This window comes from Artemia franciscana, chromosome 3 (assembly GCF_032884065.1).
Source record: "Artemia franciscana chromosome 3, ASM3288406v1, whole genome shotgun sequence".
Classification (NCBI taxonomy): Eukaryota; Metazoa; Arthropoda; class Branchiopoda; order Anostraca; family Artemiidae; genus Artemia; species Artemia franciscana.
Genome location: NC_088865.1, coordinates 11082682 through 11105922, shown reverse-complemented (window position 1 = coordinate 11105922; position 23241 = coordinate 11082682). Strand labels below are relative to the sequence as shown.

The following is a 23241-nucleotide window of genomic DNA, read 5'->3' as shown; positions in this document are numbered from 1 at the left end:
ACGGTATTAGATTTAAACATCTATATAAAAACATAGATATCAGGCTATAGATGGAAACAAAATATAGATGCAGATATAATGTCTATAAAACATACATATCAATGTCTATAAGATCTTAAATAAAAATAGAATCTAGTATTACCAAGAGTTGATGCCAATATTAAAGGTAAAACGATTTCGTTTTTACATTAACCGTCGAATATTTTCTTTCTGCTTCTGTTAAATAGCAGCTGGCGCATTGGATTTTCGATTCCTCCCCCTCAAAATTTATATTTAGTAGTAATGCTCCAATTCCGGAGGCTGATGCGTCAGTTTGTAATCAAAATACTTGGAAAAGTCTTGTGATTTTAGCCCTGGAGCTTTCAATAATTCCTTTTTGAGTGCTTCCAGGGCCTTTTCGGGCATTCAAATTTATGTGATTTTTTTTGTTAAAGATTCGTCATAGGCTTAGCCACTGTCGCATAGCTCTTGATATATCATACTAATTTATAGCTTTTCTGATTTTTTTTTGGTGGTTTTGACTGCTCTTTCACTGTGACTTTTTCTGGATTCCGCGAAATAGTACCTTGATTTATCAACTGTCCTAGAAAGACCAATTTTGGTGCCACAACTTTTAGCTTTTTCGGTTTTACTTTTAACCCAGCTTTTTCGAATTGTGTTAGTATTTTTCTAAGCCCATTCAAATGTATCTTTTAGATTTTCTTTGAATAATATTACATCATCTAAATAAGCTACGGTATATCTTTTCCTTTTTAAATTGAATCTTCAGATTTTTCCTTGTTCATCATCTTTCAATACTTTCAATAAGATTAAATAAAAAAAAAACTGATTTTCTTAGCTGAAAGTAAGGAGCGAAATTAAAACTTAAAACGAACAGAAATTACTCCGTATATGAAATGAGTTGTCCCCTCCGCAATCCCTCACTCTTTACGCTAAAGCTTTTAATTGTTTTAAAAAGTAGAATTGTGGCAAAGAGTCAAAAGCTTTTAATTGTTTTAAAAAGTAGAATTGTGGCAAAGAGTCAAAAGCTTTTAATTGTTTTAAAAAGTAGAATTGTGGCAAAGAGTCAAACTTTAGCGTAAAGAGCGAGGGATTGCGGAGGGGACAACTCATTTCATATACGGAGTAATTTCTGTTCGTTTTAAGTTTTAATGTTACTTTCAGCTAAAAAATTAGTTTTTTTATTTAATTTCTGAACGTTTTTGAATTAATACATGTTTGGTTTTGGCTCTCCGCACATAAATTATTAAAATGAAATTTGTATATTAATTCTTTTTTTTTGGCTAAATGGCTTTCTCTTAGTTTTGACCAGACGATTTTGAGAAATAAGGGGTGGAGAAGGAGGCCTAGTTGCCCTCCAATTTTTCGGTTAATTAAAAAGGCAACTAGAACTTTTAATTTTTAACGAACGTTTTTATTAGTAAAAAAATATACGTAACTTAAGAATTAACTTACGTAACAAACTTTCATAACCTTATATTTTTATTATGTATACGAAGGGGTTTGTACCCTCGTTAATACCTCGCTCTTTACACTAAATCGTTAGTTTTATCCCAATTCTTTAAGAATGACCCCTGAATCAGAAAGGCCGTAGAATAAATAGTTGAAATTACTAAATCTTTATGCTAAAGTATTTTTAGAACCCCTCATATGCGTAATAATCTCTGTTCGTTTTAAGTTTCAATGCTACTTCTTCCTTTCATTTGAAAAAACGTTTTCATGTTTATTTTTCATTGTTTTCTTATAGTAGTGCTAGAGAATCCTGCGCCCTTGTCATTGAATTGTTCTTCCCCCATGACAGATTCCTCCAAGGAAAGATCCTCCAACATAGCCCCCTCTCCTCAGCCACACCCCCAAACAAAATAAAATCCCCCTGAAAACGTCTGTACACTTCCCAATAACCATTACTATATGTAAACACTGGTCAAAGTTTGTAACTTGCAGCCCCTCCCCTAGGGATTGTGGGGGAGTAAGTCATCCCCAAAGACATAGTTATTATGGTTTTCGACTATGTTGAACAAAATGGCTATCTCAAAATTTTGATCCGCTGACTTTGGGAAAAAATGAGCGTGGGAGAGGGCCTAGATGCCCTCCAATTTTTTTGGTCACTTAAAAAGGGCACTAGAACTTTTCATTTCCTTTAGAATGAGCCCTCTCGCGATATTCTAGGACCACTTTGTCGATACGATGACCCCTGGGAAAAAAACAACAAACAAACAAATTAACACGCACCCGTGATTTGTCTTCTGGCAAAAAATACAAAATTCCACGTTTTTGTACATAGGAGCTTGAAACTTCTACAGTAGGGTTCTCTGATACGCTGAATCTGATGGTGTTATTTTCGTTAAGATCCTACGACTTTTAGGGGTGTTTCCCCCTATTTTCCTAAATAAGGAAAATTTTCTCAGGCTCGTAACTTTTGATGGGTAAGACTAAACTTGATGAAACTTATATATTTAAAATCAGCATTAAAATGCGATTCTTTTGATGTAGCTATGGATATCAAAATTCAATTTTTTAGAGTTTTGGTTACTATTGAGCCGGGTCGCTCCTTACTACAGTTCGTTACCACGAACTGTTTGACTATTGAGCCGGGTCGCTGCTTACTACAGTTCGTTATCACGAACTGTTTGATGATAAATCACAAGGCATGCGCTCAAATGTGACCGTTGTTCCATCTTCAAAATTACTGTTGCTTTTTGCCTTGTTTCTGGGTCTAAGGCTATTTGCCAATATCCCGCTATCAGGTCAAAACTAGTGCAGTGCATGGGTCCTAAAGAATCTAATATCGTATCTATTTGTGGTAATTTCGTTACATTTTTCATAGTAACTGTATTGAATACCCTTAAGTCTACGCAACATTTCCATGTATTGTCATGTTTCGTTCTGACTATTACTAGTGGAAGACACCATTCGATAACCCCTTTTTTAACGACTCCCTGTTTTTCCATTTCTTTGATCTGGTCATCAAGCCATGATCTCAAATGATTGGGGTATTATATGGGGATTTTTTCATTGGTTTGCTTGCGTTGGTATTTTGTCAGTAATCACGACTGTTAAGCCGTAATCTGCTATAACTCTCGCGTAAGTTCACATATAGTCCTATATTATACTTCCGACTTTGGTTTTTACATTTTCTAATGAATCTTCTAAATTAAACTGTTTCAAAAAATTGGTTTTTGTCATTCCGTAATTTTCTTGTGGTTGTGGTTTCGACCCATAAACCCATAAAATTTAAGTCTGGACTGCCTAGTGATTTTATATCTGTATTTGAATTTTTTTTTCTGGCCTTTGGGTTTATTTAGCTCTACCTTATCACTGCTTAGATTTGATAATTTCATATATACGATATCTTTCTCAATTTTTATGATTTGGTTTTCTACAAAAATCGAGGGAGACTACACCAGGGTGTATTTGACGTTGCTAAGACATGAGACGTCGTTCCTCCTTCGATAGTTATTTTCCCGTTTATTTTTAAATTGTATTCCGGATTGTCACTATTTTTAGCGTCTGTTACGCAAACCTGTCAATCAGTTTTGTTTGGCTTTGTTATGGTAATATTATTGGTTATTGGATCACACACGATTCCCTATTTTCTTATAGCGTCCAAGGAATACCAAGGAATGGTTGTTGTTTACGTATTATCGCTGTTACCATTATTTCATTATTCCCTGTGCTAAATTTTAAAGGACATTCCCCCAAAAGTGTCAGTTTGTGACCTGTTACAGAGGTCAAGGTATTGTGGCATCTGCTAACACGATTTTGTTCACTAGGAGGAGACCTGCTGAAAGGTTCCTCTCTAATTAAGGATTTTGAAGAAGCTGAATCAAGAAACATGGTAAACTTTGAAAACACTCGATTTTAAAACAATGTAAAATCGGTAATTCGTTATTCGTTTCTGTATCACAACATTCTTAACCATATAGGGATCTTAGAAAATGTACAGCTTTGGCGACTTTTACAGGCTGGGCATTTAAATGCCCGACGTTATTTGTCCAAAAGCTTCGGGGATTTTCCCAGTTTTCTTCAGTGTTACTATTTTTAACTAGGGTGCTGTTTATCGTCTGATTTGTCGGCATAAATTCAGGAATATTACTTGATGCTGGCCAAGTATTATTTGTTCCCTGCCTTATTGAATTCCTGCCGCCTTTTGCTCAGAACTGGTGTTTTGTATTGTATACTGGCCCTTCCCTTTGTGTTCTATACCATCAACCTGCCGCATAATGATTCGGATCCCCACAATAATAGAACTTGAATCTTTGTCTATATTACTTCGTGATCTGCCGTTCTGCATGGGGTCTTTAGCCATTTCTGTATATTCTTGATCTGTCACTATTTTCTCTACTATTGTCTTCAGGAGGAGGTGGGTGTCCATAATGCTTGGTGTTCCAAAACATTAAGGAGCTAATACCATGGGATTGGTCTTCAAATGGGGAGGTGTCAGTCCATAGTGAGGGATTTCGGCTGTCCTCATGCCTCATGGCTTTACCAACGGGTTTCCCTATTTTTGAATGCTTTCAGTAAACAATATCTTGATTTTCTGTTATATTTACGGACATCTGCTCAAATTTTTCATCGCCTCATTGATTTATTGCCTCTCTTTCAACCAAGGTAATAGCATGTTCTAGATTTTAATATTAAAGTCCGGGATAATATTAATCGGAAGTTTTTTAGTAACCCTTGTATAATTGTATATAATTGTGCTTTTTGTATGATCTCATCACTTTCACTTTTATCTAATTGTAAGCATACAGACCGTCAAATTTGGTCCACATGTTCCCCAATACTGGTTGAGGTGTTAAACGGAACTACCTCATTTCTTAGCTTCTCGGGAACACTTATTTCTGTGAACCTTGTTTTAAAAGATTCAATTAGTGTCAATGTTTTTTACCTCTTTTTTCTAAGTAATTCGAAATATTGTCGTATACTTCCCCTCATTCTGGCCGCTACGCATTGTTATTTGATTTTATTGACAAATGTTTCATTTAAATCAGGGGTCTCCAAACTATGGCCCGCAGGCCACATCCGGCCCGCCACATAATTTCATCCGGCCCGCCAAACACATCCCCGTGTGTTGGCCTTGAAAAAAAATTATCGTACGCCTGGCATCGCAGAATTATTCAAAGCTGGGGCTGTTGATGGTGGCGCTCAGGCGGCTCAACCCGAGTCAGTTTCCCTCTCTCGATTGTGTGAATCACAGATGCTAGTACTGGTAGGTATGTGTTGTGCATTACAACCAATCAGTTGTGTATAACTGTATATTGTAGGGATAAAGGGCAAGTGGGGCTTCGTTGTATTCTGTGCAGTTGTGTGAGATAGAGCGTGGGGGTGAGTGAACTGAGGTGTTGATAGGGTTTGATCGCTAATTACGTGTTGCGAGCAGTGTTGTCATAGGCTGTGTGGTGTGTGGTTAGGATGCTTTCGCACTACGAGCAGAGCCGAGCGGAATGGAGCTCAGCAGCGCGGTTGGGCATTCACATGTAAGCAGAGCGACGGCCTTCACAATGAACCATTCGCTATGGAGGATTTCGTGTGCTTTTTAACACCACATACAAGCTGTTTTTCCTGTACAAATTATTTTATTTGTTTTACCCTTATGTTTTCAGATATGGAAAATACAAAGAAAAGGAAAAAATAACGAATGGAAAATAAAGTACTTTTTGTGAAAGCAAATAATAAAGCTTTATGCTTCATATGTAGAGACAGTGTTGCTGTTCTGAAGGAATACAATATTCGTTGACACTATGAATCTAAACATGACTCAAGTTATTCTCACATCACAGGATCAGAACGTACTAAAAAGTTTGAATCATTTCAGCACAGTCTGCATTCTCAACAAGTTGTTTTCAGTAAGAAAATGTCTGAAAATGAAACTTCAACTAGAGCCAGTTACAAAGTTGCCTATGTGTTGGCTAAAAAAGGAAAACCTTTAACTGATGGTAGTATCATAAAAGAGTGTATAGTGGAAGCAGCAGGAGAGGTGTGTCCAGAAAAAGTAAACCTCTTCAAAATGATAAGTCTTGGGTCGAATACTGTTGCTCGTAGAATTGAAGATTTAGGAGGCGACATAATTTGGCAAATAAAGGAAAAAACAAAAAGCTTTTGCTGGTATTATCTTGCTTTGGATGAATCAACTGATGTGTGTGATACCTCTCAGCTCTTAGTATTCATTCGTGGTGTTGATAGTGAATTTAATGTGACCTAAGAATTAGCATCAGTTCACAGCATGCACAGCACAACAACTGGAAAAGACATAACAGAATATAACCTGGAATGGAAACAAGTGCAGTGTGTGACAATTGATGGAGGAAAGAATTTTTCTGCATTGCCTTATCCATCAACAAGCATTGTGCCTAAAATATGTTGATATCTCTTGTGTCATGAAACCTGTTGTTTCTGTGGTTAATTTCATTAGATCTCATGCACTCAACCATCGCCAGTTCCGTGATTTCTTGAAAGAAATTGATTCGGAGTTTGTTGACTTGCCTTATTATACAGCAGTTAGATGGCTTAGTTGTGGAAAGGTTTGCTGCATTTCTTTGAGCTCAGATCACAAATTGATTTATCTCTCACAGAGAAAAATAAGCCTCAGCCATTATTATCACATTGTGAATGTATTTGGAAATTGGCATTTTTTGCAAATATGACAGGCCATATGAATCACTTGAATCTGAAATTGCAAGGCAAAACAAATGTGATCAGTGACTACTTTGTTCATGTCAAGGCATTCAGAGCAAAACTTGCGCTACTTGAAGGCCAGGTGAAAGTTAAGAATTTTGCTCATTTTCCATGTTGTAAAAAATTTCATGCAGAAAGTAAAGTTGAATTTCCTTCTTCATTTGCAAATGAAATAATTTCAGATTTTAAAAAGCAGTTTAAGGAGCAATTTGCTGACCTTGATGCCAAAAAAAAATAAAATCAGGCTCTTTCATAATCCATTTGACTACAATGCTGAAAATCTTCCAACTCTATTTCAAATGGAAATGTCTGCAGCCAGATCAGTTTCCAAATTTGATAAAGTTTGCTTGTAGTTTTGTGTCCATTTTTGGTACAACATACTTGTGTGAACAAACATTTTCCAAGATGACGTATGTGAAATCTAACTATCGAGCAAATTTATCTGATGATCATGAATTCTATTCTTACAATTGGCTCATCTAATCTGGAACCTGATTTTAATTAAATTTTAAAGTCAAAACGACAGTATCATTCGTCACACTAATTTTGTTGCATAAAACTAAAGGCAGGAGTCTATTTAGTTTACCCTGATTTTTTCCAACAAGATATTTTTTAATTTTTTTATGTTTATACTCTAATATTTGAGGAAATTAAATTACTGGCAATGATTTTTTTTTTGTCTCACTTTTTATCCCTTCGGCCCGCATGAATATGGGAAATATATAATATGGCCCTCACATTGAAAAGTTTGGAGACCCCTGCTTTAAATCATAGGGAATTCTTAATTTTTCAGTGATTTCATTGACATCGGAAGCTCCCGCGTATTCTGGTATAATTTTTGCAATTTCTAGTACCGCTGTTAGGGAAGTCATTTTGCTTTCTGGTAAAGTTATCTTATTTTAATCTATATATATATATATATATATATATATATATATATATATATATATATATATATATATATATATATATATATATATATATATATATATATATATATATATATATATATATATATATATATATATTAGACCGAGTTTTTCCGCAAGCCACCAGATGTAATAAAGTAGATTTTATTGTGGTGCTATAATGATTGTTAAACTCGCCCTTGTTGGGGATGTGGGGTACGGTCCTAATGGTGATTAAAACTAGGGTAGCGGTTCTTTAGGGTTGGCCGAACTAATTATATTGGCGTCTTACTGGTATAGATGAAAACCTCAAATAATGTTCAGAGAGTCGGATCATAAATATAACTAATTTTATTAACTTCTGAGCAGAAACGGTACAGGACTTACACACAAAAGGCTATTAAGTATTCACTTTGCTCTTACTATATCAAAACGATTCAAAATCCAATCGTGATAAAAGCAGTTTTAAGATTACGACCGTGTTATCGCAAAAATAGACTCGTATTTACTTTTTGCCCTGAATGTACCTCCTTATTAAAACAACGATGTGGTTGTTACAAAATGTTGTATCTCCACAGTTATTCCGTCAGCTCTTAGTTTGATGGTAAGTTTCAAAACCCATCATCTTAAACCGATTATTTCGAAACTTCTTCATAATTTATGCTTTGCATTGTTGCAATTTTATTTGATTGATCATTAAAATCAATTTCTGACTTTATTGGTCAGCCTATGATAATATTGTCAAAAAATTTTAGGCACAATGATAGATACCGTTCCAACTAAATATTCATAGGAACCCCTACTTCAGGCAAGGGTGATAATCTCAGTACAATGTGGAGCATCAAAAGCGTGCATGATAAGTCACCCAGGTCACTTTGTACCGTGTTGCATTGTTATTATTGTTATTAGTAGAAGTAGATAGTGGTAGAAGTAGTGTATAGAATGATCTTTTGTATCTTTGTAAGGTATTTTTCTTGTTTTAGGATTTATTTGATGTTTGGGCTGATAGTACCTGCCGGATTAATAATTCGTATGATGAGAAATCTCACCCATTTCCTTGCAATGAGATTTTCGATAGGGCCATACGTTTCAGCATTGCCTCTGAAAAAGGTAGTAATCTAAATCTATCTGTTTCATCTGGAAAATCGTATTTTAAAATTAGTCACCCGATTTTACTAGATTTGATTGTTTTGTAAAAAAAAAAAAATAACACTGAAAAACCTTGTACGATTCCCAGCGAAATAGCATTTTCGGAAAATAAAATTTAATTCGTGTTACCTATGTTAGTATTCTATTGCTCTTTTCACTCCTAAGCTTAATTTATAATCCGGACCCAATCAAGAAATTAGTCTATCTGATATATATATATATATATATATATATATATATATATATATATATATATATATATATATATATATATATATATATATATATATATATATATATAAACAAATAAAAACTAGTACAAATGAAACAAGTAATTATGCTTCCCTATTTTTCTAGGATTATAGAAAACCAGCTACTGAAAACACAAAAGCCAAGTTAAAAAAAAAAAGAATTTTGATTTGGGAGTCAAAAGTGAGTATGTAGCCTGACAACAATAAACTAATCTATAAAGCTTTTCATAACCTTACACCGGTTGTGACAGCAGTAATTTTCAAGATACAATTGAAATTATCTTAAAAACATAAGCGTAAAATTATTATTTTTTTTTTAATACCTGCAAATTCGTTGAACAGCATACAGAAATATTAGATTGACTTATCAGGTAGCACTTTGATTTTGCCAGCTATAATACCAATAATGAGCAATATACTATCTTAAAATGTAAGAAATGATCTTTAGTATTACTTGAAATTAACATCAAACTAGATCTACCTTGCATGAGCAACGTGAGGTGTTACGGCAACCTTTGTTCGCATTCGCCGAGTAAAGTGTTGCTGAGCAACACTTTAGTTTGTTTTTTCGCTTCGATTAAATGCTGAAGTTGTTAATCTGTAAGGATCTCAAAATAAATACTAGGTAGACTAACTCGCAAAAGATGCAAACCTCTCATCGCTGAATATGATAAATAATAGCTACACCAAACAGCAAAAGTTGCGAACCCCTCATTGCAGAAGATGATTATCAGCTAACAGGCGACTGTTGATCAAAACTTCCTTATATGTCTAACAATTGATATTGGCCTATTTTTGGTTTCAGTGTGTACCTTACTACTGAAGTTGTCAACCCCTTTAAACTTTCAAACTGGTATATCTTATGAAAGAATTTTTCTGCAAGAAAATGGATGACATCTACTTTGATCAGCTCATCAAGAGCTATCGACTGCCGTCGAAAAAAAATATATCTGTCTTAGTTCAAAAGTTGACTTTTGCCGTGGACCAAGTTTCTAAGGTCATCACTTAGAAAGGAACAAAGGATAAACTCTAATTTCTTTAGCAATGAGACAACTTTTAAAGTTTAAGAGGCACATCTGATATCATTTCTGTATCGGCCTATTTTTGGTTTCACTATGTACCTTGCTATGGAAGTTGTTAACTTCTTTAAAATTTCAAATTAGTATATCTCATGAAGGAATTTTTCTACCAAAAATTGGACGACGTACTTTATCAGCTCATTAAGAGCTATCGACTGCCGTCGAAAGAAAAAAATCTATCTGTTTAAGTTCAAAAGTTGAATTTTTTGCCGTATGCCAAGTTTCTAACGTTATCACTTAGAAAGGAGCAAAGGATAAACTCTAACTTCTTTAACAATAAGAGAACCTTTAAAGTTTAAGAGGCACATCTGATTCCATTTTTCTACCGCAATCAAAAAGCAATGCGAAAAACCGAATGATAAACTCAGCTGAAATCACGAACAAAAATGGGTAGAAACACAAGGAAAAACCATCCTTTTTGGCTCCAGGCAAGAGATCTACGGAGCTTTCCAAAATGCAGTCATATTCATCAATCCGGCTTTGGGTCCACACTTTCCGTAAAACCGCAGAGGTTAGAGCCTTACCACTTTCTAGGAATAAGCTGAAATCGGGGTGCAAGAAAAAAAAATCACAACAAAACCAAATTGTTGCTCTCACAATACAAATAAGACAGAATCTTGACATGTCCTTTTCAAAAGCAAAACGAGAGCGAGTCATTGAACTAAACCATTATGCAGAAGTGAATGCAGAACATGCAGAACAAAAATGAGTAGAAACACAAGGAAAAACCATCCTTTTTGGCTCCAGGCAAGAGATCTACGGAGCTTTCCAAAATGCAGTCATATTCATCAATCCGGCTTTAGGTCCACACTTTCTGTAAAACCGCAGAGGTTAGAGCCTTACCACTTTCTAGGAATAAGCTGAAATCGGGGTGCAAGAAAAAAAATCACAACAAAACCAAATTGTTGCTCTCACAATACAAATAAGACAGAATCTTGACATGTCCTTTTCAGAAGCAAAACGAGAGCGAGTCATTGAACTAAACCATTGTGCAGAAGTGATACCAAATTAAACGAAAAAAAAATAAAGCAACAGTCGTAAAATGCTTAATTTTTATTCAGTAAAAAGTGTCCTTAATTGGTTTGCTTTTACTGTAGCAAAACTCTTATACTATTTTGTGTTTTCAATAGAGCGATATTTTTCTATAACCCTAGAAACATAGGGAAATACAATTAGATATTTTATTTGTACTAGTTTTGTTGATAACTTGATATATATCAGATAGGCTTTGAAATAATAATTTTTGTCTCTTTTAAGTTTCAACTTCGCTCTTTACTTCCCTCGAAAATACTTTGTTTTTTTAAATTAATCTTTGCTCGTTTTTTATTGAAATTTAATATAGAAAGAACGCCGCCATGATCTTTTTTGTTTACAACGGAATAATTTCTGCAAGTTTTAAGTTGTAATGTCACTCCTTAATTTCAGTTGGAAACTTTTTTCTTAATATAATTTCTTATCATCACCGATCTAGAGTAGATAAGATACCTTTAGAAAATACTGCAGACTACCTTGACAGTTGCGAAAAACTTCCAATTTGTAACAAAAAGTTTGTTATCCACACTTTACAAAACAATACATGTTTTTGAGGGACGTTTGGTTTTCGATGAAAAAAAAGCTGTTTTTACTCGGTTCACTTTGCCTGAAAAGGCCATAATGAAGACAGGGCTTTATAAATCGCCTACTGACAAGCAGAAACTAAAATGCTACTGTAACAAAAAAGGGCTGTTTAAGGACTGATTTAAAATCGAATTTTTTATACCTAATCAATTTTTATAAATTTTAATAAAAATGCACTATTGGTTGTTTCCTCCATATTTTCAAATGATCAGAGTGCCTTTTCCAATAAAATGACCCCAAAAAGGTGTTTTTCAAAACCTAAGCAGGAGCAACTAAAACTAAGGGGCAAAGAAGTCCCTTCCCCTCAATTACGTTCGAAACTATCATGCCGTTCGAACTATCATAGAGGCTTCATCGCAGAGTGAAGTTTGAAGTTTCAATGCAGAACTGTTGATCATTCAAGCTTAATTTTAGGTAGATTTTGAGTTGAAAGGTTTTTAGTTTTTGTTACATTTTTTCGCAGTAAACTCTTACTTTTAAGATGAGTAGGGGATTCATGATACTTGCTAAAAGCTTTTGGAGGAGGAGTATCCGTGAGGGGCTATTATAAACCTCCAGTTAAGGGCTTTGGACCCTAATTATTGCAATGGTACTGTTCAATGCTTCCAAACTCTTCTACTTAAGAAGCGGTACCAAAATGCACCGTTTTTAGTACTATATTGCACTTTTGGGTGGTAAAATTGATAAAAAGCACGAAGATATGAGTAGTAGCTTTAAAATGAGCCTTCCCAGGACCTGCTTCAAAAAACGAGTACATTTGCTAAAAAATAGTGGATTATCTGAAAAATAATCATAAGAAGGGACAAATCATGATTGAAAAAAAAAAAAATCAGAAAGCAGAAATTGATCAAAAGCAGAAATTGAACGCGAGATAATCCAATTTGAAGTCCAGCGCTGCTCCAGTTCAGGGTTTTGGACCATAATTATTATGTAATGATCACGTTTTATACTTCCAAGATTTCCCACTTAAAAAATGGCACCAAAAGGACTGTTTTCAGTACTATATCTCACTTATGAATGATATAATGGATAAAAAACACGTACATATGAGAAATTTTTTTCAAATGAGTCATTAGAGATCATTCTTAAAATGTTCTGGTAGCCCACTAGCCCCAGACTCTCCACTTTAGACATGGCACCAAAAGTGCCGTTTTAATACCATTTGAAACTTGCATATGGTGGAATTTATAGGAGGAACGTAGATATGAGCAATATTTTTTATATGGGCTGTCAAAAATCTATCTATGATGTTCTGGTTGCCTCCTTGCCCCACGTCTTGAGAAATGGTATAAACAGTGCCTTTTTCGTGCCAAATTGCACTTGCAGATGACGGAATTTATGTAAACCACATACATATAAGAAATACCTTTTGAATGAGCTCGTAAGTATCTTTTTTTGATGTTTTAGTAGCCTGCTAGGCCTGGAAGAAAGAAGAAAAAAAGCCGTTTCAACTTTTTTTTTAATTTTACTTATTATGGGCAGTGGTTCGCTCTTTACTTGGTTGCAGCTACTGCTTCAACCATGAAAAAGAGCTCATTGCAAATCCTCCAAAGAAATTAGTTAACATTCAAATCTGCGAAATCTAAAATATGGTAGAATTTGTAAAAACCTAGTAAATATAAGCAATACCTTTCAATTGAGCCATTAAACATCTATCTACGATTTTGTGGTAGCCTGCTAATGTTGCAGGAACTTACTAGTGTGCAAGCGATTTATGAAACGTACTAAGGGGACTGGGAGGGGGAGTGTACGGGAGGGGTTCTTTCAAGCCTCCAGTTTACGGTTCCAGTTAAATCTATTACATTAGTACCTGCTTTGTACTTCAGAACTTTTCCACTTAAGAAAGTGGTGCCAAAAGTGTTGTTTTCAGCGTTGTGTCGCACTTATGAATTGTAAAATTGAAAAAAAAAAACAAGAAACATGTAGATATGAGCCATAGCTTTCAAATGAGCCATTAAATGTAACTCTTCAAAGTTCTGCTAGTTCAATAGCCCAAGCTTTTCCACTTGAAACATGGCACAAAAGTGCTGTTTTAGTGCCATATGGAACTTGCAGATGGTGTAATTTATAGGAAGAACGTAGATATGAGCGATATCTTTTATATGAGCTATGAAAAATCTGTCTACGATGTTCTATTAGTCTGATAGAGTCTCCCCTTAAGAAGTGGCATAAAAAGTGCCGTGTGTCACGTACATTTGGCAGAATTGATAAAAAGGATGAAGATATGAGACATAGCTTTTGAATGAGCCATTAGGCATGTCTCTGTGATTTCCTGGTAACCGCGAGGCATGAAAAAAAAAACGAAAAAACAGGAGGTAGGTCAGTGCTACGATGCAAAAAAGGGATTTTCCTTGTTGTTGAAGGAGAATGACTGTAATTTTCCTATAGCAGGTTTTTGATCATACTGATTTATGCTGAATTGTACTCTTCATTTTGATCTGGTACCATTTTCGAGGGATTTCAGGCTTTTTTCGAAATCATCATAATTCTCTTTTCGCAATAAACTTTTAATTTTAAGACCAACCGAAAAAATGCTTACCATTCCTGAAAAAGTGTCAGATGGCAATTTTTTTTTATTAGGCAGTTTTTTTTTCAAGACGAATCTTCCAGATTTTAATTCTTATTGGCTGTATTTCACTGTCAATAAAAAGGTTTCATTCCTATTTTGAACTGTTTTACCTTCGTCATGGAAAGGCAGTGTGGTCTTCGAAGTTATCTAAGCTCAGCAGAAATGTGCCTTTAGGCTTAGAGAGTTATTTGACCTGTCTCTAAATAAAAAAGCCACTCATTACTCAGAAATGAATTAAAATTTCCAAAAAAGATCGTCTCTTGTGTAGGTAGGATAAACGGTATTATAAAATAAGTTTGATTTAATTAAAAATTATGATATAGATCTTTAATTCTTATTTTAGTATTGAAATAGATTTCCCTCTCGGGAAATGCTTTAAAAATGAGCCTAGAAAATGACTGAAAAAAGACACAGGACACCGATACATCGATATGTCCGATACGAAATATGTGATACCAACATGGCTGACACCGATACCACGTACAGGCCTTCCCCAGGAGCTATGAAGGGCCATATCATCATCAAAACCATATTTATTGTACCTTTGAACTATGTTAAACAAAATGCTAACAAAAGCGCTTAGGATACCTTTATTTGGGCCAGTAGTCTAATTTTTTGATCAAAAGCTATTGACGTATCAGTTTAGAAGGAGTTAGATTTGAGAAAGTTATGTTTCTTTTAATCTTGAAGTTAGTACGTTGGATTGGTCATTTTATTTCTAGTTTGTTTCCTCTTTTTTTGCCTATAACACGCAATTTGATGCAAAAAAAATATTCAGCGATTTAAATCAGGAACGGAGAAATAGAAAGAATTGATGATATTCTTCTGTTTTTCTGCTTTTTGGTAAATTCTGTTACAATTGGCTCTTACTTGCTTCTTTTTATTGGTGAAGAACAATCGATGTACTGTTTTCCCTGGCACAAAAGGATTTTGGAATAATTTCTGATGCCCATTTGGTTCCATCGGCTGCACCTTTTCTAGCGATCTCCTGCCAGTCCTTGTCCCACTTGACTATGTCATTGAAAACTTTCTCATAGTTCTAGATCGTCTTGCAATTACCATATCCACTCCTCACATAATTGAACGAAAGGTCCCAGATTAAGGGTATTGGTGACGATATTTATATATTTATTTATATTTTATATATATATTTAGGTTGTAGAATGGCCAATTGTAGAAAAAGCCAAGACAGATTGTCCAATTAAATGGGCATCAAATGCAAGGTTAATGTTCCGTGGTTTCCTCTTTTTTCTTCGGTTTTACCCGCCCAAACAACTCTGAAGAAGATAATGTCTAAGAGCTGTTTTCATCAGGGAAGATAAACTCTTGGAGCCAACTCCACAGGAGTGCTTTCTGTCTCTGGTATTAGAGCCAGTACATGTGGTGTTTTCTTCTAGATCTGGGAGGAATTCCCTTCCTGTCAGTTTAGCCTCCAGGAGATTCAGATGTCGACGAGAGGAAGAAATTTCAATGACTGGGTCATTACACAAGTAGCAAAGACACAATAGTCCCATTTCTAAAAATTTTCTTTAGTCAAGTTAGTTTAAATTTCATGCATATCACTGTTGTCTTAATGTAAAGCTTTTCAGCACTTTCTATTTCCTAAAGCTGAATTCCTGCTCATCTTCAGCAAGATGTTGTCTGGTCACCATGACTTGTTTTCTCTTTGTATTGTATTGTATGAGATTAATGACGCTTCTTGACTGCTAAGGTCCCTGCGTCGGACCTGCAGTGCATTGCTGCAGCATGATTCGATCTCTGGGTCCCGTATTGCCAAGCTAAGGTCAAATTCACTGCGCCACCACAGGACTTGTTTTCTCTTTTATCGCGACGTTGGAGTCAATTCACAAAAATTTTGGAAGGAGGGGGCAAAATGTATTTTCCAATATGTAGGGGGAGGGGCAAATTTGTTTTTGTTTTTCAATATAAATACCAAAAAGGCATCTTTCAATGAAAATACTCCTTCAAAAATTTTTTTTTCAAAACCAAAAAGGTGGGTAGAGGGCAAAATAACTTGTTAGGCAAATTTTGTTCTACGCATTTTTTGAGAAATGTTTCGAATTGATCGGCTCTTATTATATCCATATACTTGGAGAATTCTGAAAAACTGGTACTCTACTCAAAAATAGGCTTGCTTGACTTATTTTTAGAGAATTGGAATTATATAGTGAAAATCGTTGATTTTATGGGTGGTAAAAGACTATTGAGTGCTTAATAAATTCGCTCATTACCTTCGTCACATTTTTTATTTTTTTATTAATTAATAAGTAGTCCTGCTTGGTTGAAAGCAGAGGAGGTTTTAGGGGGAGGGCAAAGGGGACACTTTCCCTGACGCAGAAATTTCAGGGGCACAAAATTTTGTTGACCCTTTCCAGAAATATTTTGTAATATTTGAAGATTTTATCTTTATTAAAATAAAGGTGAGGACGAAAATTTAATAAATGAAAATAATTAATAAATTATTTAATAATTGGTAAAATAAATTAAAATATTGTTAAATAATACTAATTAAGGAGCTAAATTAAAATAATTAACAAAAAGTAAATAATTTTGTTAATAAATAAATATTTTGTTAAAGTTTCGTTTGCTAATCAATGGGCGTGCTAATCAAGATTTTTCTCAGGGGGCAAAAGAGGCCAGATCTGTTACTGATTGAAAATGTTACCTAGATATTGACGTCTAGAAAATTACGCATGAAATCCGGAAATCAGCAAACAAAGTTATCTTTCCATTAAAACTTGTATTTGTGGATTTGTCCTTTAATTAGACAGATGGGGATATATTATCTATTATTGATCACTGCTGCAAATATTCCGTAATATGAATTTCAAGAAGCTTACCTAATGTATTTTTTTTTTTCATAATTTAGAGTTTGAGAGGTACAATATTCTCAAAATGAATTGCGAACATTTCGCACACTTCGTAAGAAACCATCATGCAGAATCCCAACAAGTGAAGGATTTTCTTCTTGGGGTCTATGAAAATGGACTTTCAGTAGCACGAGTAAGTTTTTTTTTTTTTTTTTTTTTGTCATGCTTCAACCAGCAAGACATAGAAAAAAGATTTCATCAGTTTTATTGAACACGATCCTATTTTGGTAGCCTACAGCATTTCTATTCGACGTATTTCTAATTTGACAGTGACTAGCATGAAGGGGATCACCGGTATACTATATAGGTTCCTTAAAGTTTCTGTTAAGGTAATCCATTAACCGACCAAAAACACTTGCCCCGAAGCAGTGTTGCGATATTGGAGATGCTTTTTTCAATGTAATTTGTGTAGAATTCTGCTGCTTGTTATAAATGGGAACGCTTTTCACAGTTGATGATTCTCAGAAGTGCTGTTACACGCCTTCCACTTTCCATGACCGAGACTTCAACGTCTCATTTTTGGAGTGCTTAAAACTCTGATTCAGACGTCACAGAAGATTTTGGACCAAATCAGATTCTCGACGTCCCCTTAGAAAGCTGGGTATCTGGACTGGTTGGTCCGGTTATCCTGCTCTTCTGAAACTGCCTATCTACTGATTTGTCCCTCAAGGTGTGAAAAAATGGCCTTATCGCCCCAAGCAAACAGTGGTAGATGGAGGGTTATGGGAAGGGGGAATAAAAAGCTGTGTTTCGTTATTGCTTAGATTCTTAAGAGGAGGTAGCGGCTTAAAGTTAGACTCGCAACTTCATAGTTCGCATTTTTGTAATTATAATAGCCTTATAATTTGTTTTGGCTTGGGAGATTCATGTAAATGAAGTCAAATTACATGAATGCAAGGGGGGGAAATCTTGTAATTTTGCGGATATGTAATTTTGCCTGAGGAAAATTGTAACATATCCAGGAGAAAATTCTCCCCTGAATATACCACTAACGTCACAAAAGCAGAGACCAGTGTGCCTGGTTTTGCCTCATATTGATCCATCTTTCTTTTGTCCTGCACGGATAAATACATTGGAAAATATCATGACAATTCATTCCTACAGATCCCTAAATTCGCGTAATCCATTATCAGATGACAGTATTTCATTCAGGAGTAAATGTTCAGTGTCAAGTTTTTACATTCAGTACTCTGTTTTGCTTCTTTTCTCTATTTTCTCCTTTTTTCTTTCTTATCATTGTTGTTGTTGATTTATTTCTTCCAGAATCGAAAAGTATCTAAAACAAAAAAGATGTTGTCAATGTAATACGTAATCCCCAGATCATTTTTTTTTCTTTACCATCATAGAAATTATCTTCTCTGAAAACATAATTTAAAGCTGGGGCTTCACCTACCGGACTCTGCAGATTCTGGTCTTTCTGGATAGCAAAGCTGGTCCGAGAAAGAGCCCCCAGATGATTTTTTCACTCCCACTTTTCGAGGTTCTTTAACCTTTTTGTTTTCCTGCTTAATCAAAGTCAATTTTTAACTTCATCTGTTTCTTCCACCATTAAAAGTATTTTTTTCAGCTTTAAAGCTACCAGAATCCGGAAATCTGTAAGCTTAAATTTCTCTTTTTCCAAGCTGCTCTGAGGTACTTCTGGTCTGGCTTCAAGGTCCAGATTACATGCGAAGAAAGCGTAAACCCAGATTTTGAAAGCCCAGATTCTAGAAATTCTGGGAGGTAATGCCCCAGATTAGCTCCTTTTCTATTGGCTCGTGTGATTCCGTTAGGGCTGAAAAAAAAAACGTTATTTAGGCTTATATATTTTTGATTGACCCTAGGCCACGTTCCAGGTCAGCCAAAAAGTATATAAAATATGACTAAAGGTGCTTTTTTGTTGAAGCGATTGGGAAGAACTGTTGAATAAAACAATTTTTTTAAACTTCTATTGTATATTTACATCTATTGAATATATAAACATCTATTATATTATAAATATTAGAATTTATCAATCAATAGACTTAAAAAAAACTAATATCAAATTAGTATAGCAGTTCCTTCCAATTCTTTCAGCCAAAACGCACCTATAGGTACTTTTCATATACTGTCTGACCGACCTGGAACGAATCCCTGCATGACTAGGAGCAGGAAATTCTGAGCTACTTTGAGATACTCAGCTTGGTTTTATTGCATTAAAGATCAGGATTTCCTTAGTCACAATAAATCTATTATTCAAAATTTTAAATTTCAAGAAAAGACTTGAGATCATCACATCATCAAGGTCTCTTAGCAAAGACTCAATTTCTTCCTGTTCAGGGGAAAGTTTTTAATTTTTTCCTGAGGATTCCAGGAGACATAAGTGCCGTGGTCGTAAATATACTCCCTAGTACGAATCAAGGAGTAAACAGTCTCAAATGCACTGGTTTCAACCAGTTTTGAGACTTTGTTTTGACAACTGAAACTACGCTAAAAATGCACTCGACACAAGCGGATGAGTGTGGAAGGGACATGATAGGTAACGCGAATATGCAAAGTTCCGAATAACTGTTGGAGCCCAGACCATTTTGAAGCTCATCCAGTTCCCCCCCCCCAAAAAACAAAAACAAAAACACTGTACTCCTAAAGTACTGAGGCAGTAAAGGCTTAGATTCAGCATGGATTAATCGCCACTGAGAGTTTAATTCTTCTAAAGATTGTTGATTGACTCGGGTAGGGAACATGACTAGCATTGGTACCAAGAAACTTCTACTACGTAACTTCTTTGAGCGACTTTTTTGCGCTTGTTGTTTTTTGTCATGGTGTTGCTATTTTCTTCTTTTTTTATCTATTTTTCTGTTCTTATGTCCGTCTTGTTGCATGTTTTATGACAGGTCTGCTGATAAAAAGATAACCAATAAACCACATGTAAGCCATTCTCTTTATTCTGGCATGTGTATAAGCAAGCTCCAAAAGCATTAAAAAACAAAATATCCTTGCATGTTTATTTGTAACTTTTTCTACTGTTAAGTATTAGTCAAATTTATCCTTTGACCATTTATAACAAAGATTTTTTGACGGGGGGATTTTTTGGGGGTGGGGAATCTTTACAAAAACCACAAAATTTTGTTAATATATATTTTTGTTATTTGTTACAGGCTAGACAAAAACCTTGGGGTGGGGGGGGGGGATCCAAACCCTATGGGGGTTCCAAGAACATATCGGATATTTTGTGGGGATGGGGGAATCTTTACAAAGCCACCGAAATTTCGTTCATATGCATATTAGTTAATTTTCTACAGGTTAGACATAAAATGTAAATCTCCTTTGACAGAAGCAGCCATAACCGGACCAATCGCTTTCTTTTTCTGCAAAACTATGCAAACTATGCCCCCAAAGATGGCAAAACCCCACACAGCCGCAGAGGTAAGTTTTGTACGTTGCATAACTTTCCCTTTGTTTATATATATATATATATATGTATATATATATATATATATATATATATATATATATATATATATATATATATATATATATATATATATATATATATATATATATATATATATATATATATAGGGGGCAAATTTATCCTTTGTCTCTAAAAAGGCTAGGGGTATTAGGGTAAATCCTTTAAAAAGTGTCGAGGGGGATGTCAAACAAAATCAAAACGTACTATATGCAGGAGGGCTGTCAAAAGGGTACAATAGCGTTATCTATGGAATGGCTAAAATATTAAGTAAGAACACTAAAATCATGCTGAGAGGGCAGTTGAAAAAGGAATTGAAATAAGCCAGAATCCTCTCCTTGCTCTTTTAGATGCTCTTTACACAGATTGAAATATTAATAAGCCATCTTATTCAAAATAGTCACGAGGTCTAACAGCTTTGCCCCCGCAGATGTCATGCCCCCCATATTCCCCATGAGCAAGGATTGTAAATTATCCAATTTGTCTATTTTTAACATGCAGGATTTATTATTGGGATAGGGGGGAATGTTTGATCATGGGTGTGTCCGAAAATACTAAAATCATGCTGAGAGGGGATTTGAAAAAGGAATGGAGAGAACCCAGACTCCCCGCCTCTTTCTTTGTTAGATGTTCCCCTTTACACTGATAGAAATATTAATAAGCCATTTTATTCAGAATAGTTACAAGGTGTAATAGCTTTGCTCCCGCAGATGCCATGCCCCCACAGTCCCCATGAGCGAGGATTGTAAATTATCCAATTTGTCAATTTTTAACATGCAGGATTTATTATTGGGACAGGGGGAAATGTTTGATAGTGTCCAAAAATACTAAGTTGGAACTCTAAAATCATGCTGAGAGGGGGCTTGAAAAAGGAATGGAGAGAACCCAGACTCCCCGCCTCTTGCTTTGTTAGATGTTCCCCTTTACACTGATAGAAATATTGAAAAACTATTTTATTCAGAATAGTCACAAGGTGTAATTACCTTAAATTACCTTAAATCGCATTTGCCAGCGAGATAAGGTGGTAGATCCTCCTGTAGTTCTCGCTGGTGGTGAGTGATATAATTATGTCGACTTAGCTTCCCAGTCCAGCCTCCACTCAGCCCTCTCCCAGTCCCTGTCGACTCCAGCCTTGAAGGAGTGGGGAGTCTCAGCTTGGATGGTAGACTCGGATAGGCTATTCCAGAGGGGGACCACCCGAATGGAAAAGAAACCACGTCGTAATAGCTTTGTCCCCGCAGATTTCATGCCCTCATAGCCCCCTGAGCAATGATTGTAAATTGCCTGAGACGTGATTTCGGGGAATGTTGAGGAGTATATTCAGCTAAATCATAAGACACTATCTCATCCAGGCTATCAAAAAGTCATATCTACAATATCTTAGGAACGGGTAAGGGTATTAAAGTCAAGCTTTCAGGGCCAGTACTGCTATTATTGATGCTGCAAATGCGACTAGCTGCGAATCCAACAGTGACTAATTCCGACTGCCACTGTTTGTAACTGATATGACATTTACTTTTGACAACTTTTGGAGGGGATGTTGAACAAAATCAAAACACACTATGTGTATGCTGATTTTCAAAAGGGAACATCAGCAGTATCTAAGGAACGGCTGTTGAAACTTTCAGGGAGATTTGAACAGAGCTTGAACTTTTAGGGTATGCTAAGGGGGATTTTAATTTAAATCAAAAGACACTTATGTGCTTCCAAGCTATCAACAGAATATATCTGCCGTGTTTTCGGAGCGGCTAGGGGTCAGAATATTGAATCAAAAGATGGTATGTACATATCGGTTATCAGAAGGACGAATCTGAAATGTCCCAATAACGGCTAATGACATTTAGTTGAAACTTTCAGCGAATTTTGAAGGGAGTTGAAATAAATCAAAGGGCGCAAATCTGAACTATTAAACTAGTATTATATATATTTAAATTCTTACGCCAAATATATGAAAAACTGGCAAAATATTCATTATGTTATCCAAAACATTGACAATCAAAAACAAACAGAAATTAATAATAATAATAAAAAGGTCGAATTATAAGCTCATCGAAACTTTGATTGTTTTTAGTTATTCCTTTACATTTTCCATTTCGATAGGTTTCCATCCCTATGATTGTTTCTCTTGCTGCCCCTACATTTGGCAGAGGAATGCTTGGACAAATTGCAATCACAGGAACTGTAGCGCTGTTTCAGTTGGGATATGACATGACAACCCGTCGAATTAGAAATTAAACCAGAATATCAACCATATGAAAATTTTAAAAGCCTTCAGACTTTAAGGAGGCACGGATATGAACCCCCAACCGTGCTTTCTTAACTTCAACTAGTGTGTTTTGTTTTTCAAATAAGGCGGAGATGTCGTCAAGTAAATTTTTTGTTCTTTGTTATTTACTATTTTGTTGTTTTGTCATTTTTTCTTATTGGAATACAAGGAATTATTTTATTCTGTTGATATTTATACGGATGACGTACTGCAAAGTAACGAGCAATTTTGTATATTATTACTATAAGGAATGAACAGATAAGAGGCGGAAATACAATAAAACGTCAAGGCCGGTATGAGCTCAAATTAAAATAACATTAAAATGGAATCAAAGCTAATAGAAACATAATTTACTGCACGAATAATATTGTTTCTCTGCTTTTCAAATTGTCAAAAGACTAGGGTGGCATACTGACGACATAAT

At 35.2% G+C, this 23241-nt stretch overlaps 1 protein-coding gene across 4 annotated transcripts in view; it reads left to right on the top strand.

Moving 5' to 3' along the window:
* LOC136024876 (phospholipase A and acyltransferase 3-like) overlaps positions 1–22997 on the top strand; it is an 82199-nt gene extending 59202 nt beyond the window's left edge. For all 4 annotated transcript variants that reach the window (XM_065700400.1, XM_065700402.1, XM_065700401.1 and 1 more), the window contains 3 exons: positions 8570–8696; positions 17121–17254; positions 22652–22997. In XM_065700400.1, the coding sequence (XP_065556472.1) occupies positions 8570–8696; positions 17121–17254; positions 22652–22786 (396 nt within the window). In that variant the 3' untranslated portion in view covers positions 22787–22997. The remainder of the gene's footprint in view (positions 1–8569; positions 8697–17120; positions 17255–22651) is intronic.
* Positions 22998–23241: the final 244 nt, after the last annotated feature.